This window comes from Lytechinus variegatus, chromosome 10 (assembly GCF_018143015.1).
Source record: "Lytechinus variegatus isolate NC3 chromosome 10, Lvar_3.0, whole genome shotgun sequence".
Taxonomy (NCBI): domain Eukaryota; kingdom Metazoa; phylum Echinodermata; class Echinoidea; order Temnopleuroida; family Toxopneustidae; genus Lytechinus; species Lytechinus variegatus.
In genome coordinates this window covers 12,904,447-12,924,901 of record NC_054749.1, presented here as the reverse complement: position 1 = coordinate 12,924,901, position 20,455 = coordinate 12,904,447, and the positions used below count along the sequence as shown (strand labels likewise).

The following is a 20,455-nucleotide window of genomic DNA, read 5'->3' as shown; positions in this document are numbered from 1 at the left end:
TTGTCATAATGAACATTTCATACCGTTTATATGCAAATAATGAATATCTTTGCCTTTATATTTATCTTCCTATTGTGACAATCAATACAATCTGCATCTGATCAAGCATTAAACATTACTTGTATATAGCCATAGGATTTTTGAATGAGTTTATACGCTAAATACTTTCTAGAACATTGTAGTATTATGATTGCTATAATGATGCTCCGGTAATTCTCCAGCCATGAATTTAAATGGCACTTTGATTGATATTTTGTGGAAGATTATCATGTTGTATATTTTATGAGGATTCATCTGTCACTCTGACAGTTTGTACATGTAATTCTAAGTCTATAAATTGGTATGGTCACATAGACCAAGCCATGAATGCCTAAAATGTGTTAAATTCAAGAATTGGAAGTCTATGAAAAATATGTATTGTAAATAGTCCACATGTTACTTCGTACTAAAGTTAGCTGAATAATTATGAGAAATACTTTTGTTGTTTTGCTTTGATTCTCGCTGTATTTACCGCTTCAGTGGAATGTGGTTGCTTGCTGTATTTGTATGTAAATTAGACCTTTTGCCATTTTTTACATCAAGTTGAATTTTTATCTACATGCATGTAGGCTAGTGAGGCAGATGGATTTGGCTATATTGTAATATATTGTATTTTGGCCTATGTGACATATGAACTATGATTAACTTATTGAATTTAACCCATTGAGTTGTTATTGATACGTTTGCTGCATCTTTAAAGATTGATTTGAATTGTATTTTTGTTTCTGACTTAAGTTGATATTCCAAAATACATGGTCGCAATGTTACTTGTAAAAGGAATTTACATGACATGCATAGAAATAGCATTGTACATGTATCTGTTTAATTTCTATTATTTGCGAGCAGCTCAGTGATAACAATATTCAATATTGAAGGTAAACTCAAAGATCTACCATGTTATTAATATTTTTAATGTGATTTTAATAACTTCATATTCACAATGTTATTTCAAAAGTATGTAAATAGAAATGTTATCTTCCTTTTGCATATTTTTGTGTTATATCACAGTGGCTATAATGGGTACATCAAACCAATAGGTCACAGTCGCAGTATCAATATCCTGGCAAAATCTATAAACGAAAGAGTTTACTTGTTTGGCTTATTGCAGTGAGTGTTTTGCCTTAATTAAATGAGTCTTAATACTTCAATTATAATGTATATCATATTTGTCTGAAGGAAAATTATCGAAAACGATATAGGAGTTTCGTTGATACATACAATAAGGCAAGTCTACTCCGGTGTCGTCACTGCCGAGAATTACTGTTACCATGGTTACGATACTGTAGCACTAGTTTGGAATTTGTGTGTACACGATATAATTTGACAATAGAATATGATGCTATAAGTGTCGTGTAGGAGACCGATATCTTTTTAGAAGGGAAGCGTAAATAAAGAAACTCTTGAGAAAGTTATATACAATTCAATGTCCAGGTATTTATTCAATAATAAGCTACAGTTACAATTCGAAGTAACGTGGAGATATCAATGGAGATTCGGATAATACATGAGACGATGGATATATTTTCGAAGTATAAGATTAAGATCCTGAAGTTGAATTAATAGTGGATGGACGTCTAATTCAGTCTTAATGTCAGTCTATCTGGATGAGTGTGGGTCTAGTATATCTATCTAATAATCAAGAGGTCTATATATCATTAGTTTTGGGATGTAACCATTTAAAGTGTTAGTGAAATAAACTTGCTCTGATTGGTCTACAGGTAAATGTCTATCAAACTTTCTGTGGTATAAGGGGTGTGGTGAATGTTCTGCGCACTGACTGGGACAGGTAGTGTGAGTCAATACTTAGAACTTTTGTTCCTTGAAGTTAGCTGACGGTCACTGAGGGTTGGTCATTTATGGTCATGGTTTAGGACTTAAATGGTAATAGGGGTTTTGGAATTCTGAGATGACATTGGGGAAGTTTGTAAACAAGTGAAGGTGAATGCCCGAGAGTATAATAGAAAGTTAAACTACATACTACATATCATTATTGAAACGATTGTGGTCTGATGTTTATTTCGTTAAAAATCATATATTTTGTTTTACCCTGTTTGCTGAACTGTATTATTGTATGGATTGTATCGCTAAATTTGTTGTGTAGACAGACGATTTCAAGCATGAGAATTAATGTGAATTGCATGAATTGTGTTCGTATTGGTACGATATACACTATTCTCGTTGACATACCGATTATCGCCGATTTACGCATGTAAATGTTTATCCAATCGTAACACATAACAGAATCGTACATAAAAGTAACACTGGTACTTGGTACTTGGATGATAATTATCTTTTCTCTGTTGTATTTTCCTGAGTCACATAACTTTGAAAATACTTTGAGTAAATACATGTATATCCCAAATGATTATGCCAGAAATATTATTTACAATTGAGACTTTCAAGTGTTTGGAAGGTTCAAATCATTTTTAAGTTCAAAACTCTGTTCTGTTTAGCCCAATGGGTTATCTTTTAGAATTTGCCTGGATGTAGACCATTGTTTTATATGCTGATGGAATCTTTATTTTGTGTGGGATTCTGAAAAAGAGATGTGTTATAATAGGCGTTTCAAGGAGAATTCTTTGCTCATATGTTTTCCATCACTTTTCTTGTTGTAGCATAGATACCTTTATATCATTGCGTGTAAATTATTCATAAATACTATGTATTAAAAAAATGCACCTTTTCTTTGATATTTTGAGTTACCATGTAATTGTAATTTAAGTTGTCGCTATGATTTATGAATCATTTTAACTTTTTTCTGTATAATCATATTTTGCTCATTCATAATTGTAAATAATACCTTATATTGATAGTGATACGGTAGTCGTATTTTGTATCTGGATTGCTCATTGCTAAATTCATATTGTGCAAGGATTTTTTAAACTGCTAACGTACGCACTTCATATTCGAAAGTGTAACATTATTATCTTTGATTTTGAACATATTAAACTTTGCGATGACATACGATATTAGCAGATATTTTGTAGTTTCTTGTAACGCTTTTGCAGGTTAACAGAATGTTATGAAAGTTTTATATTCCAATCGTAAAATTTCTTTGTGAGAATAACGTTCTATTCATGTATTTTTGTGTCACCATGATGCAAGAGTTTTAATGTTTTCTGTGGAGTATATTGCCTTTTATATGCAGTAAATGTTTTTCATACTTAAACCAGGTTTTTATCGACATTACAAATGTTATTTGTCTTGCTTATATTTCTTCGAACATATTTATGACGAGGAAAGTAGTGCAACTCTTCAACTTTGTTTCATCTCCATCCCATATAGGGTTTACATATTTTACGATCTTGGTGTTCAAGTTCTCTTCAATCTCTGTTCACATCGGCCTAGAAGACAATTGTGAGAATTATATATTAAAAAAACACATAAATTGAATTTAATTTCATATAATGCTACATTTGAAACTGAGTACTGTGCTCAACTGATTATGTCCAATTTTTTTTTCAAAGAAAGAAAAAGATATATCATGAAAGTGTATGATGTTCATTAGATATTGTCTGTATACAAGCCTGAGTTTCTAGCGCTTCAACAAATATTATATGTAAAAATTCATTCAGTGAGAAGACACACCCGCAATGAAGTACGCATGAATGTATAGGTCTTATTGCTGTTGGTGATTGTAACTAAGCATTAAGTAAAGTACATGAAAATGATTGTTTAAATATCCTGTACGTCAAAATGAATTGAACTGCATGCTCATGATAAACCATCTTCCTCTTCAATGAAAGAGATATGGTAGAGAAAAACAATCTTCATTCATTAGCATATATATATATATATATATATATATATATATATATATATATATATATATATATATCTATCTATACATAATTGATATTCGCCTGATATTATATAGCCTGCAAAAGTGGATCATGCCAAAATTAATTCAATGAGAAAAGACATTTCCATTAAGTATGTGTATGTAAATATAAATTGGTGTTTAAGTTTTTTTTTTAAATACAGAAATCATTGTACTTCATTTTGGCCAGTAAACTGAAAGGTTTACATCACTCTTGAATGAGAGGAACGAAAATACTTCAAGTATACAACAGATGTTCATCTGATATTGCATTGTTTGTATATAGCTTATATTTTCTTGAAGTTTAACCATTTGTCAAATTTTATTCTTTGAAAAAAACAATTTCCATATTAAATACGTGTATGTGATTTATGTCGATTTCACTGAAATTTTGAAAAATAGGAAATGTTTGCATACTGTTTAATAAGCCTTAAGGGGAAGTGGAATTTGGGAGGTGTCCTCCCCCCCCCCCCCCTTCCAATCTCACACAGATTTTTTTCTTTCCTCATAAGGTATTGTGAATAGCTCAAATTTGACAGAACTGGATATAAGTGAAATCCTTTAAGGGGCAATTAGCCCCCATGTCAAAAAATATAAAAGTACTTTTACTTGCATAAGAGCTTATGAATGTATTATATCATTGTACTGTATGCTGAAAAATCGAAAGGTTTGTTATTTGGATAGGTTTTTATGTAACTACATGTATGTACATAATGTTGTCGGTTTTGAAATACAGTAATTTTCCAAGGCAGTGAAGGCCTGTTCTAAAAACGGTGTCAATATGGAAACTAAACGTTTGAGAACGAATAGCAAAAGCGGTAAAAGGTTGTTCTGTTGAGTTGAATATTTTTTTTAAAAAATGAAAGCGAAAAAACTCAATGTAAATACTGAAATCTATATGCAGCCTTGTTGCTATGTCTGTAATAGAAAATATATATATTTATATATATATAAAAATATATAAGCCTTCATATATGACATATGAAGGGAAATACAGCGGCAAGCCTATTTTCATTTGTAACTATATGCTTCTGCTTTTTAAAGTTAATAATGGTAATAATATGTTCCATTTGTATAGCGCAGCTACTACAATTGCATATAGTCTACTGCGCTTGACAATCATGATCATAAAGTTATACTTTTATGTAGTATAAAAGTTATGAACATCACTTGTATATACTGTACATTGTTTTCTATCAATTTTGTTCTTTTTGGGGACAACTGTCCGACAAGCCTACTAAATGATTGAGAGTTTTGCCCTTTTTTGCAATTTACACAGAAATTGTCATGTTACATAATGAAACATGTAGCTTAGAATATCATCGGTTGTTTTATTGTCGAAAATCTATGGTCATGAATATGTTATATTTAAATTGTCGTTATCATGATGATGATCATGATATTTAGGTTTCTTTGAAGGGTAGGCCTATACTGAAGTGAGGTCGACCATTTAAGTGATGATGAAATGAGTATGTGGATGATAAGCCCTAGTAAAATTACTGGGCACATTGGTCGTATAAAAACTACATGTAGTAGTAGATGTAATGGATTTTTTTATTTACCAGTGTTACTTTTATGTACAAGAAAACAGCATAACAAAAGTGTTTTAGTTGCTGTTCATGTAACAGTATTTACTCGAAGAGAGATCAAGTTATTTCAAACCATTTTAATGTTTGCCATCGAAGTTTATGTATTTCCTATCTAAACAAGAGCGATATTTTCATTCTTTATTTTGTCTTTTCTTAAATGTTCTTTCATCTTTTCAAGCAGTATCAAATGATTTGAACGATCCTGAAGTGATGTTAAAGAAGGGCTCTAATTCACAATCTTCATTTATTATTGTTTATCGTCGTTTGGATAAATACATGTTTGCTGGACGTTTCTGAAAGTGCTTCTGATTTGTCCATTCTTAGCCCCTGTTTTATTGTTGGCAAGGAGTTACAAAGAGTTACGATTGATCCAATCAATCTCAACTGTATGGAAATCCAACCATGCCATAACTTTCTGCAGGAAAAAATTTCACAATCTCCTGAGTAAACATACAGAATCACAGTGCCAAGTTTTCAGAATGATGAATGCATGAATATACATCCTATCTATAAAATATTTTGAACAAGCATACAGTTTAGATGTTGACATTGCTGGCTTTCCATAGTTCAGATCAATCGCAACTATTTGTAAGACAGGGTCATGGTGTGAAAATGAGGCATGGTGAATTGTTGCTTGTTCGAAAGAGAAAGTTGAGGCTTGTGACAGTCGTTTGCAGAGCGGGAGAAGAGTGGGGTTGAATTGGCAAGTAGCCACACCCCCTTGAGGGGGGTTTACCATGATAGGAATGTAGTTGAGTAGTCAGTCATTTCTATGAAATTCATACATCAAAGAACATTATTATAATACTAAGAGGGGGCTTCCACTTTTTGCCGAGTTTCAATAGATTTGCATTACTAGGTAAGTTCATAATTCTAGAAACCCCACAAAGTCCTACAGAACAAATTTTGAAATACGAGAAATAACATCCAACAATTTAGCCACTTTAATTTTTTTTTTTAAATGTTTTCATTGATTTTTGCACACACACACACGAGGCGGTGCTGAATTGCAAAGGGGGGCTGAGTGGACTACCATTCCCTGATGTCAAGTAGAAAAACAAGAGAAAAAAGGGGTGAGGAAAAGGGAGAGATAAATATCAGAGAAATGTCGGTCATTGAACTCCATATTATCATGTTATTCATAATATAAAAAATGACATCTTTCAATCACCTTGCCCCATTCCTATCAAAATACACAGGCTCCGTGTTAAAAAAAATGAAACTGAACAAACTTGTTTTCTCCTATTTGCTAGGAGAAAGATAAAGGTGAAAACAAAAAATTGGTCAATTATTAGATTATATTTCGGTTTCTGTTGCATAATTTAGGGACGACTGGTTCAAAAACATATTCAATCCCCCCCCTGTTGTCTCGAAAGGACGCTTTAATTTGCCTCCCAAGTCCCCTCACTCGACCCACCCACTCGACCCACCCATTCTAGAAAGCCCCCCCCCCGTTCTCTTGAAAGGGTGCAGTCACCCCCACTCCACTTCTGCGAACGCAGACTTTCGTCACAACCAGAAATTGAGTGTGTGAATGTGAGGAATGCAAGAACAGAGAGAAAACAAGAGAGACAGATAATGTGGATGAGAGAGAAAGAGAACAAAAACGGGAGAGTGGGAAAGAGAGAGATTTGTGAATCAAATATTCATTTTGACAAAGTGCAAAATGACTGGTACAGTACATGAGGAATTCAGACCATTTTCACAGGAGACACAAGACGAATTGATAAGCGAGTATTAGACCTATTTCTCATAGAGAAATTGGCCCGTATTCTGAAGTCGGATTTAATTCAGACCACGGTCTAACTCTGTGCTAAAGTTATGGGAGCCAAAGGAAAAAAAATGTTTATTTTGTATATTTCTTATGTTTACTATTTTGTTTCCTTTTATTTTCATAATGAAGAATAATACTTCAGTTATCATTCCCAGACAATTAAGAACAATTTGTGTGTCGTATAAGTTAATGAATTGGATGTGCACTGTTAGTGATTTGTGCTCCAATGGGCTCTTCATTGTTAATTAAACCAGGGTTTAATTTAAACCTGAGTTCAGAATACGGGCCATTGAAAATAAACCAAGGAGAAAGGTCAACGTATCATTCATATATACAAAATCATTTATTGTCTTTTACAGACTCAATACAAACAATAATAGCGAAGATGCTTACAGGGTTTGAGCAGGTACATACCTAAACGTTCACAGGCATAATATACAAGTAGGGTTCAAGAAGATATTCCATAAATAACACATGGGATACGCACCATCTTACCTGCGTAACATGAAATCACGAACATTATCGCCCGAATAAAAAAAAATGAGGGGAAAACACATTCATTAAGGTATATGAAGACCATATTCATTGCCCTCATCAAGAAATTGTGGTGAAAATGTATTCATGAAAGCATGTTTAGACAATACATTTAATGCCATAAACAAGACTTTTGACAGTATATATTGACCATAAAAAAAACATTGAGAGATCAGTTTGCAAACTATTGACCTGCATGAGTCCCCAAACATTATTCAATCTTCCAGTTGAAATTAATATACGAGGCATAAAAAGTAGAACCATTGGATATGTGGCATGTCAAGTGGGTATGTTGTAGGCAGACTCCAATTAATAAGCTACAGTGACTTTTGATGTTGGTATGTGACTGTTCTTAGCTCCTTAACATGCATGTATATAAAGGTAGCCAACAATCTTCTCTTTTATAACAGGGCAGGACAAACAGCTACTACAAACTACCTGTTGAAGAAATCCTGAAAACAATTGCCCAATATTTCTGATTAAGTATGAAAGCCATCAATCGGAACCCCCTCAGTCTCGCAGGTACATGTAAGTTTTCCTGGGAAAGATATTAACCGACTACATTCTTCACAGACATACATTTTTTTTCCGTATTGTCGAGAAACGATGCCGTGTTGACAAAACACTGCTCTTTTTTCGAAGTCATTATGTCAGGGATTTTATTTTATTTATTTGACTTGTATGGAGATCAGGGCAAAGTGATGATTAAGGCAGTGTGCCTTGTTCTCTCTACATGCATGTTGCAAAATGTTTATCAAGGACTAATTATATTTCTTTAATAATCATCTGGAACTAGAGAGGGAACTGGTAGTGCCTCCCCTACTTTTTTCTCCAAATGCACGCTGCACACTGTCTATGAAGAAGAACTATGTTTTCTTTTGAAATAATCCTCAGGAATCAGTGAGTGAACTGGTAGTGGATCCCCTAACGTTTTCTCTTTGTAAAGTTGTGCTCAAAAGTTAGTGAACCCCTTCACAAAATGCACTCCTTTATGAGGAGTAATGAATGTATTGTAGACAAAGACATTACAATATTCGGCGAGCCAAGCGAAACAAATTTTATTAATGTAATATATTATCACTTGACTTAACCATCAAATATCTAAAACATGGCAGAGCTTGAATACGTTAAATATTCATTTTCTGGCAAGGTTGACTAACTTTCGTGCGGCACTGTGCATGTTGCAAAATGTTTGAGTAGAAAAATTTCAGGGTTCAGTGAGCTAACTGATATTGTATTCCCTATTGTTTTCTCTACATGCATATTGCAAAATGTTCAAGTAGAACTAATTTTCAGGGATCAGAGAGCTAACTTTTAGTGCATCCCCTATTTATTTCTCTTCCTGCACGTTGCCAATATTTGTAAAGTGGAACTAATTTTTCTTCATAAATAATAATCGGAAATCAGTGAGCAAACTGGTGCTGCATCTCCTCTTTGTTGATAAGATGGGTAGTCTTATTGACAAGGTGCATGAGATCGTTGAGGTTGTTGGACCAAGAGTTGAGAATGTCGTTGGGGTCCTTGTGGGGCATGAAGTCCACGATACCAGCCAGCCGATCTACCTTGGCGTAGATGGTCTTCTTCTCAACCAGCTTGGACAGGAACGCTTCCGCCTCCTAGAATGGATCGCATGATACAAGAGAACATAAACACACAATGTACAACAATGTAAGATACTGTCACGAAATGGGTTTTATTTCGTGTGTAGAAAATTATCTTTGGTTGATTTATAATTTTTTTGTTGTAGCTGGCGATATTCTATGGCATTGCATGCTTCTACACTAATAATGACGTAGATAAGATCATGAAAGTTATGCATGTTTTGTAAAGTTTTTGTGGGATAATTATCTCCTGGAGAAGTTTAGCTGGTTAATTTTAAGTTCAATCAATAAGTTTATATAGGGTTTGCACTTGTTTAGAGGGTAACATGTACACAGAAAGTGGAAATTACTTGACAAATAAATGTTTATGGGTGTCAAAATGAGAGAAAGTGGACTGTTCTTTAATAAAAAAAAACTAAAATAAAAAGAAGGCTGTGTGTATAAATTAATGTATATAAATTTCTTTTCCCCATGTTGACTTGAATATTTTCTGTGAACGTGTGATTTAAAATTCCTCAATTAAGGAATATATTTTCAATAGAGTTTATCATTATTTGGTGGGTAAAAGGGAAAGCAATTTTTTCAATAGAAATATGTGAATAAGAAATTATTTGATTTGATTGATTTATCATTCTTCTGCATAACAATATACTATGGTAACACAAATATAACAAAGAAGTTTTGACAATAAACCAGATATATGCATCATTGAACATAAAATCACTCGCGGAAGATGAACTGTCATTGTTAGCAAATATGCTTGAGAATATGACAAACAAAAACATATATTAAATATATAATCACACTGAATAAGCAGAATGGATGAAATAGAATTATTTAAATACTAACTTGAAAAAAGGATAAAAAATGACAATATATGTTTATGGGCATTTATAAAATTCTGTGCCATTCTAATGTATAACCAAGTCCCCCTGTTGAATATCAAAGCAATTTTCTTTTGCTGCCAATACTTGAAAAGACCTAGGGAAAGTTTCGTGAAACATATTAGCTACTAAAATCCTTGAATCTGATTGGCTGAGAAGGAATTGTTCAGTGATAATCATTTTCTTCATGGAATACTCCCCCAGGGGATAATTTTCCTGGTATCACATCTCAATTCGCGACATATCTTGTAAAGACAGCTACACAAAAAGTCATCTTTATAGCAATTTTTTTCATAGGACACTAGAAAATGCAATTGAAGACTTTTCTCTTTTGACAAAAAATAATATTATTCCCTTCTCCCATATCTCTCTCCATGAAATTGACACGTGATTCTCCATATTTTTTTCCTATTTTCAAACTTACATCTCCTGATAGTTCTAAGAGTTCTCCCATCCTTGCAGTTGTGATACGGGTGTAATATTTGGCCATCACTCGGATATTCTGTGGGGATCGACGTTAAAATATACATATAAAAGAAAGTGGTTGCAGTAAACGCTGATTTCATGAGAAGATCTGTGAAACAGAGATTAATTGTGACATATCATTGTGGATCTTGATCTGAACGTTGTAACATCATGAAATCTAAACTGAAATATTATCACACTGTAGATTGCCAGCACACATTAGCACATGTGGGACAGTGTAATATTACTGTTTGGAAAAAGACCTAACTTTTAGGTCAAATCCCATTCTTATTTTGCCTATTTCGAAGCAATTACACAGTTTCTTCCCGAATCTTTGGCACATATTTATCATTTATGCACACAGAAAACTGGTTGGTCATTTGATTATATTCTGCGCGTACTCATTTGAAATTGTTACAATTGGCAATTATCTGTATACTTATTTTAAATGGCAATTTAGTTACAGTGTGTAGCATGCTGTAAAAAGTACACCTTTAGAATAAGCAAAAGAAAACTTAAGAGGGATAAAACTGGAATAAAGAGGAAACAAACAAAAGAGAGTAAAATAGACAGAAAAATAATTCTGATGAAATGAAAAATAAAGAGATGAAAGTATGAAAGATGAAAGATGTTTCATGGAACAAAAGTGAAAGATGGGAAGAAAGTTTCATAAATAAGAGGAGTGTACAGCAAAATCTTTTTCAAAATGCTATTACACTCTAAAGTGCATGAGAAGAGAAAAGAAAAATCCCACTCCCTCCCACCTTGCCTCACACAAGCAGAATAAAAACCCTTACATGTTCAACGACCCTGTTCCTAAGATCTTTCCATCGAAGTGCACCTTGCTCGGTCTCGGCAAAGACATCCGTTGGGGGGCTTCCGGTGGAACCCTTCTTTAATTCACTCTCATAGATTGCACAAACTTGCTGCCATCGCATCAGCTCTGGGGTCGTGAAACACTTCAACAAATCCCTGAAGGTGGAAGTCGAGTGACAAAACAGCAAAGGGCATTGTAATTGCAAGTTCTCGTTTGAACTTATTTTGAGATTGATACCATAACTGGAAACTGTGTTTAACCCAACTTTAAGACTGTCTCCTATTTTGGTAAACCCCTAATGGTCTATAACTGCTTCAATTCAATACTAGATAATATGGAGGTGTATGCTCTAAAACAGAGAACATAAAATGATTACGTGTTTTGCAGGATATAAATCATGGTTATTTTACATGGACATTTATTGTAATAGGGCACCCAATCGAAATAACAAAAATCAGCCTGTTATATTTTACCTTTTTTTATACACAGCCTATCCAAATGCATGGGATAGGCTGAAAATTTCAGGTTCTAATCTTTGTCAATGGCTTTCTGACATCCAATCCACTTTTTGGAAAGAAATAAATACACGTACATCCCCAATAGAGGGCACTAGATATCTCTAAGATTTACATATTTGAAAGTGCACAGAGGATCGACGACTAAAAAACAAGTAAGATTGGGTATGTTAGATGATACTTGAGGCAGTATAATTCACATCATTGGACCATTACCAAGAATGATTTAATAATAATAATATTTCGCATTTATATAGTGCTTAACACATCGGAACGATGTCTCAAAGCGCTTTCCAGATATATTACCCCGGTCATCGGATCCTTATATGCCCGCATACAATGTATGCACCTTCTCCATTCCCTGGGGAGCATTCCAACAAGAGTTCCAAGACTCAATTGCTAGGCATACTACAAAAGCTTTCGCATCCTACCGGGTACCCATTTAACACCTGGGTGGAGAGTAGCAAATTGTGGATTGACGCCTTGCCAAAAGATGCCAGGCCATGTTGGGATTCGAACACATGACCCTCTGATCACAAGGCGAGAGTCAGAACCGCTACACCACGGCACTTCCATTTAGGGGGTGTTGCAAGAAAATATTTGCAATCAATCGCAAATATTCTGTTGCAATTTTACAATTGATTGATCACTTTTAACTATAGCAAATCATTTTACACTCGTTCCATGGAGCAGAATAGCAATCAATCGCATATTTGCAATTAATTGCACGGCATATGCTTGATTTCAGGAACAAAAATAGACTTGCAATTGATCGCAATTTTCTTGCAACCCCCCATTAGTGTTGTGTTTGTATGATTGTGTCCCCACCACCTGAATAATGGTGACATATTTCACATAAATCATTGTCATCAAAGATTTACCAAGCAATTTAATACTATCTTAATATGCACTCACCTGTATTTTGGAATGTCTTCAAGCTTCTTTTCCAGGTTGACCCTGTGAATCAGGTCAGACTGTTCATTGTCAAACGGAGCCAGAATGAGGTACAGGACTGCATTCTTCAAACCCTTTCAAAGAAGAGAAGAAATAAGCTTGCCTTGTCAAAGACAGATTTGTATTAAACACACAAAATAAGCTGGAAGTGGAAGTCAAAATTCATGCCTCCAACATATGGAATAGTACATTTCAAGATACGGATATAATACAATTTCAATATTTCAACTTAAAAACACTTTCATTGTCTAATTCAGATAACAATAAATATGATAATAAATATTATTAACCGTATCAGACATCTGAGAAGGGCAACTTTGAAACATTGTTGCCTGCTTAAGACTGGGATCAAATGGCCGGTGCTTGTATAGTGCATATCACATTATGTCATAATGTCCCTATGCGCTTCCGAAGGACTTAGATACTATTACCCTGGCTTTAGCCGCGCAGCCTTATATAGCCCGGTGGCATTTCAAGGAATAAATTCCTGCCAGGTACCCATTCATCTCACCTGGGTTGAGTGCAGCACAACGTGGATGAATTCCTTGCTGAAGGAAATTACACCGTGGCTGGGATTCGAACCCACGACCCTCTGTTTCAAAGTCAGAAGATTAATCCACTGGGCCACAATGCTCCAATAAAAGTACATGTGAACTAAAGTGACTACCAAGAGTTTAATAGTTGTTTATCTATCCATATGAAAGTAAGTGACCAGAGCACTTAAATGTTTATCAGCGACACATTTGCTCCGGGCTTTATTTCGTCAAAGACAAAGAGTTAGGGCTCCAAGAAGGTTTTATCTTGGGTTTAGTGTTAAGTTTAGGATAGGGTATAGTTTTTAAATCCAGGGTTGAAGATGGTCATTTATTAACAGGTGAATTAGCAGCGGAGCAAATGTCACCAGAGCAAATGTCATGGAACCATTTATTCCTCTACAACAGAATTGCTATAGGGGTATGTGCCTAATCAATAGAGATTAAAGCATTAACATCTCTTTGATCTTTGAACCCAAGTTACAAGACCACTGCCTGATCAATAAGCTAAAGGATACCAAAAATGTTTAGTGAGGTAATTTTTAGAGGGAATTATCAACTCATGCAGATTGAAAAAGACAGTTGAGAAAAAAAAATCATCAGTATTCTTCAGTAATCAATCACCAAAATCTAGTTGTTCTTTTTATTATTACTATTTATTCAGCCATAAAAATCAGCCAGACAAATCTTAAAATCAATGAAAAAATTGAAAACTTCCATAATTGAATACAAATGAATTAAAAAAATTTGAGGAAAGAAGACGAGAGTAAGAAGTTACCCTTTGGGCCAGGGGTTCACAAGACTAAACTCGCTAATGTTGCCCGTGGCCATGTGAGCCCTCACAGGTTTGTAGTATTCCAGGAAATAAACTCTGTCCTTGGTTATAATAAAAATGCTCATGAGAATGACTATGGCTCATATTCTGAAGTCAGGTTTAACTTGGACCACAGTCTAACTCTCTGCTAAAATTATGCAAAGCCAAAAGTGTCAAAATTTTTATGAAGTTGTATGTTTTTTATGTTTGCTGTGCTCTTTCCTGATTCATTGATGGTGAAGACAATCATCTTTTTATACTTCCTACACAATTATGATTGATTTGAGAGACAAATGAGGTGAAATCTCTATTGTTAGTGATTCATGTAACAATTGGCTAACCATACTTAAACCACAACTTTAAACCCAAGTTTAAGTTAAACCCGAGTTCAGAATACGGGCCTATAGCATTTATCATTTCCCCAAGGTTCATTCTGGCCCTTCTACAATGTTTCACCCCAAGACCTTGGCCGAGGGGTGATAAAAAAAAAGGCTGGTATGAAAAGCACAGAGGGAATGACGATTTCCACCGTCATCCAAATGCAGCAGGGTTGGCATATTTCCCGCTTTGAAGGCTTATTTCCCGGACGCCGGGAAATAAGCGGTATTTACCGCTTTTTTCCGGTATTTACCACTTTTCACCGGGAAATACCGGGAAATATAATTTTCCACTCACTTTTCTATAGGGATTGTCAAATTTTGAACATAAAAACAAAGGTGGTGAGTATAGTTGCTCTGGTGTGTACCATTTGTCTGAGTGTGTGTGTGTTTGTCTGTGTGTTTGTGTTTGGGTGTTATATATGTCTGTTAACATGAAATGCTGGAAAAAAAATACAATAAAATACTAAAAGGATCCAAAATATACATCTAATTCAGATATGATGTTCTTCATTATTCAGTCAATAATTACCATATTCACACTCATTCTATGAACAAGGTTATGATATAACCTTGTTCTCTGTTACTCCTCCCTGTGTGGTGAAATAAGTTCGGCAATGTTTGGCTTATTTTATCTTTTTCTTTGAGACAAATGCTTGATTTTTTTTTACACTGTCAGGTTCCATTACAGCTATTCATCATATAACTTGGCTCTTAGAGGATAATGAATCCTTTAGAACCAGATAGCTTGTGTGAAAACAGAAAAATTGAAGAAACAGAAAAGAAAGTTTGAGAAAAGTTGGACAAATAATGAGAAAGCTATGAGCATTTGAATATTGCAATCACTAATGCAATGGAGATCCTCAAATTGGCAATGCGACAAAGATGTGTGATGTCACTTGTGAACAACTCTCCCATTACTTTAGTATATATTTCACTTAAACTGCCTCTTTTTATCACATCTATCAGTAGATCGTGTGTTCTTTCTATAGGAGGGCATGTAATACAGATTTTTTTTAAAATACATCATGGATAAAGAATTTGTATCACTTCAAGAAAAAGTAGAAAGAGACATTTTGAGGGTATTTTTTTATAGTCCATCAAAGGGAAAGTTGTTCACATGTGACATCACACATCCTTGTCACATTGCCAATGGGAGGATCTCAATAGCATCACTGATTGCAATATTTAAATGCTCATAACTTTCTCATTATTTGTCTGATTTTTCTCAAACTTTCTTGGTTCTTATTCTTGGATTTTTCTGTTTCGATACAAGCCTACTTATTTCAAAGCTTTCATCCTCCTTAAGTAAACTTGATTCTTCAAATTATTTTTATTCATTAAAAATAGAGATTGAAAAACTACAATTGTCTTGCCATATTACTTTCCACCAATATAGGGCGTACACAAAAATATGCAAAAAATTCCATTCAAGTTTTCGAGCACTCTGGTGAATACAAAACTCACCCCCAAGTTACTAATGAAAAATAAATTGAAACTGTATGGAAATTAGTATTTTTGGTCACAAAAGTGATATTTTAATGATTTCTAAATTGTGTGCTGTGTACAGCATTGGCATACCATAGTCCTACCTGTAGATTCCCCACAGACAGGATGGTAATGAACCCTAGGGTGCCATATTCATGAATACCTACATGTACATGAGCATAAACTTGTATTAGGATATGAACAAAATGCCATGTGCTTCAAAGTAGAATACTGAGCTTTATTCATACTTAAAAACAAAAATCATATTGTAATAAGATACAATGGCATGTAAAAATTTAAACCCCAGGAGAAATATTTATGTTTTAATGTGATTATTCCATTTCCAGGAACATAATTTGAGTTTGTGTACGTATGTGTAGACTTAGATCCTATGTGTGTTTGGGTATGTACATGTATGCAGTATAGATTTTATCTGTTTGTGTGTTTCTTCTATGAGTTTTGTGATTCTAATTATTTCAGAACACTATTTTCATTTGTTGAGGTTAAAAACAACAAAAATGATTGAAAAAAAAAGAATTATAAATCATATTTCCCGTTTTTTACATATTTACCGGACGCCCATCTTATTTACCGGACGGTATTTACCACCGGTAATTACCGCTACCGGTATTTACCGCCCAACCCTGAAATGCAGAGCAGAATACCTGATAATTAATCACAAAGATCTGTCTTGCATCAACTCTAGACTCAACATTTTGATTACTAGCATCCCAATTGTCATTCCACTGTCATCCAGAACTTTCAGGAAGATTCAAACCTTTGTTATACATCATATGGACAAATAGCACTCAACACTAATTAAAGCATTAAGTGTGTTTATCAGTGCCTGTATGTTTACATACAATAATAGTTATTCATACAAAAATATCTATCTAACTCTTCTTTTTCTTTTCTCTTTTCATAAAGTTCAGCCCTTCATTCATACTTTTTGGATGGTCTTTATTCATGATCCTGTCATATTTGCGTAACATGCAGACCTTTTTCCTAACAGTTGGCAGATCTGCAGTTAGCCAATGATCAGCCACATATCCGACAATAGCAATATATCAGCTGGTTGTGAAATGCGGGCTCTGCTACTGCGAGGCGAAATTCACAAATACATAGAAAATGTAGATATTATGGTTAACAAATAAATCTCAGCATCGAAGGCATTAGTGAGAACAGCATGCACGAGGTACGCTTGGAACAGATCTGAAATTTGATCAGATCTAAAACCGAACCTCTTTTTTTTTTCTTGACGAACTGACTAGTATGCAGCTGTACTTCAGAGTTAACGGTAATTCCCTCCAGCTGACAGCTGTTGTTCTCCGTCACTGATCGGAGGGAGACAAAGAATAAGATGCAACATGCATTGGTACTCACCTCCTTCCACCTAGAATCCTCCTTCTGGATGATGGGCGTGTCATAGACGGCACGGTAATGCTTGCAGGTATCAAGATACGCCCCCTCATGCTGGTCTAACTCAATCATCAACTTGTAGAACTTCAACTTTTGCTCCTGTTATGGTTTAGATACAACAAAATTACTATATCAAATGGACACCAAACTCTTACACAAAAGCAAACAAAGTAGTCGTTTTTCTCGGTCCGGCACTGTGTGTGTGTATCATGAAAAGGGTATCAAAATTGTCAATTTCGGAAGACACAAAATTAAAACCTAACATGAAAATGAAATATTTGAGGTATTCATGGAAAACAAGCAAAAATGCTTGTTTAGGGTACTATTGATATCGACGGATGTTTACTTGTTTAGGATCCATTTTGAAAGTCCGTGTATGTCCGTGGTGTCCACATTCTAGTGATAAGCCATATCGTAGTTCATTCGCGCATGATCAGAAGGTGGTCATTGGTCCTTAAGTGAAATGGTGGTTTAATATTTAATGAGATAAGCACCAACTTTGATGTCTTGATTATTCATATATTTTTATAAATTGTGTCTTTCATTAGATCCACAAAAAATAACAATACGTCCACTAGCGACTGGTATTTCACAGTTGGGAAAAGTACATTGTTATAACAACATGCTGATGCATTCAAAGTAGAAATGCAACAAATACCTTCATAGAGTGTTCATTGGTGTGCTATTCAAGTCACCTGGGGGGTGTTTCACAAAGATTTAAGTATGACTTAAGTCGCACTTAAATGCCGATGCGTACAAGATATGCAACGCGCGATCTTATTGATAGATACGCATTAGTGCGCGTCCTCTTGAGACAATCTGACAAATGCGGTCAAGCCTTTCATACCGTACGCAACCCGGTATTTAAGTGTGACTCTAAGTCATACTTAAATCTTTGTGAAACACCCCCCAGGTCTATTCAATTTCTCCATCCTGCTATGTAAGGCAAGCTTACATAATATTTTGCTTTGAAATCTGCCTATCATAATGAAAGAAATGAAAGGTCATTCAACCCAAATAGCCCATTAAGCAACTACGAAGTGGGTGTATTGAAAATAGACCAAATGGCTTTGGCCCAGGTGGTTTTAGACTATCAGAAGAGCAGACCAACTACTCGTAGACCAAGTGAAAGAACCTCTGCATGCAGTATGCACATGCCATACCTGGACCTCTTCATCAGTAGAATCAAAGAACTTGGTGCTGATTTTCTTGCTGATGATCTGAGTGCGGATGTAGTCCTTCTTGGCGAGACAAAGCCGCATCTGCTCCAGGATGAACTCCACCTTCTCCTTCTTCTCCATGGAGCCAAAGGTCTCCACCTGGAGCCGGTCAGATTCGGAGAGGGGGGTGAACCAGAAAAGGGGTGGTTTGTTAAATCAACAACAAATTATTCAAATTTATGTACTTGGTCATTTTCAAACAAAAGTGGACATGGGGGTGAAAATTAAAACTTGCTAGAAATCATTAGGCTTCAATGTTTTCTGAAACTAGACATCTTAAAGTATATTTTTCCATTTCATTTACATAAAATTATTAATTATGTCTTGAGATACAGTGAATTTTATGCAAGGGAAATTAAATGATACAAAATGTTGATTTTTGCACTAAAATTCACATATTGCCTATCACGATATAAAATTTGTATTAGAAGCACATTTGTTGGCAAGATACAAGCTGTGTATTGTATCTAACTCCTAAAAAGCAAAAAAAAATTCTGTGAAGTGTTTTTCTGAAAAAAATTGGGTTTCAAAGTTTTCAAAACTGGTTGTCGTGTCACGTTTTAAATGCAAAAAGTTTTCTAGAGCTGTGTATTCTGAAAATTAATTTATCCCAGTACTGGAGCAAATACAGTTTATCTGTACCTTATTGTATATAAAGTAACTTGGTCCAATGTGTTAAGGTAAAGCTAAAATTAACAGTCAAAGTTGTGTCGTGTCACTCACAATGTCGTGTCACTCACGAAATGTCGTGTCACTCACGGTATTATATTGTGTATAAAAAAGGACATCCAGTAATTTTTGAAGCGTTTTACCAGGGATACAGTCAAAATGTTGTTCCTGACATCATTTAGGCCTATTTTAGGCTAATAATTTCCTCCATCTTCCTAATTTTACTCCTTTTTATGGAAATATTGAATTTGACATTGAGTTCATCTATTTTCTCTCCTCTCCGTGGTTGCCTTGGTTTAAAAAATCCTGACAATTTTCCATTGGTGTGAAGACTCGGATTTTTTGGTGAATGTACTGTGATTAAAAATATAACAACATAATCAATCAACACAAAATTATGAATGTATCAAGAGAAAAACCACTATACTTAAGCAATGGACATATTTACAATGCATAAAGGGTTGGTGATGGTGATGGTTCAAGTCATACCTAGGTATTACTCGAACATTCTCTGTCTCCATTTACAGAAATAAGCAGAAAGTTCACCTTTCTTTTGAGTAATGTTATTTCTTTGTTATACTCAGCTAGAAAAGTCACAGATCCTTTTTTGAAATTTGCAGAAATTTAAGTGGTAAATTAGTGTACATGAGATATAAGAGATCACCATGAACACCAAACATTTTTTCAAATTCGGAAAAGAAAATATTTTTCTTTACCTTCTGATTGATTAAATCAACCTTTTCATTTGCCATAAAGCTTGTATTCCAGGACATGAAAAATTTGCAAGAAAACAAACATTTCAGGTGAGAATGTACTGAGATTTGATAGAACATTTTGGATATTGCTTGAAGCAGCTACATGCCAAGTTCAAAATCATTATTTGTTCGGCCACCATTCATACCGCTAGTGATTAACTACATGTATGGTCTGTACAGCAAACTAC

General features: G+C 34.6%; 1 protein-coding gene across 1 annotated transcript in view; it reads right to left on the bottom strand.

Moving 5' to 3' along the window:
• Positions 1-7,543: 7,543 nt before the first annotated feature.
• The window catches only part of LOC121422488 (26S proteasome non-ATPase regulatory subunit 12-like), a 29,553-nt gene continuing 16,641 nt past the window's right edge, over positions 7,544-20,455 (bottom strand). The window contains exons 5-10 of the mRNA XM_041617570.1: positions 18,787-18,942; positions 17,588-17,722; positions 12,954-13,066; positions 11,504-11,678; positions 10,666-10,743; positions 7,544-9,372 (exon numbers count right to left, since the gene is read on the bottom strand). Of these exons, the coding sequence (XP_041473504.1) occupies positions 9,160-9,372; positions 10,666-10,743; positions 11,504-11,678; positions 12,954-13,066; positions 17,588-17,722; positions 18,787-18,942 (870 nt within the window). The 3' untranslated portion in view covers positions 7,544-9,159. The remainder of the gene's footprint in view (positions 9,373-10,665; positions 10,744-11,503; positions 11,679-12,953; positions 13,067-17,587; positions 17,723-18,786; positions 18,943-20,455) is intronic.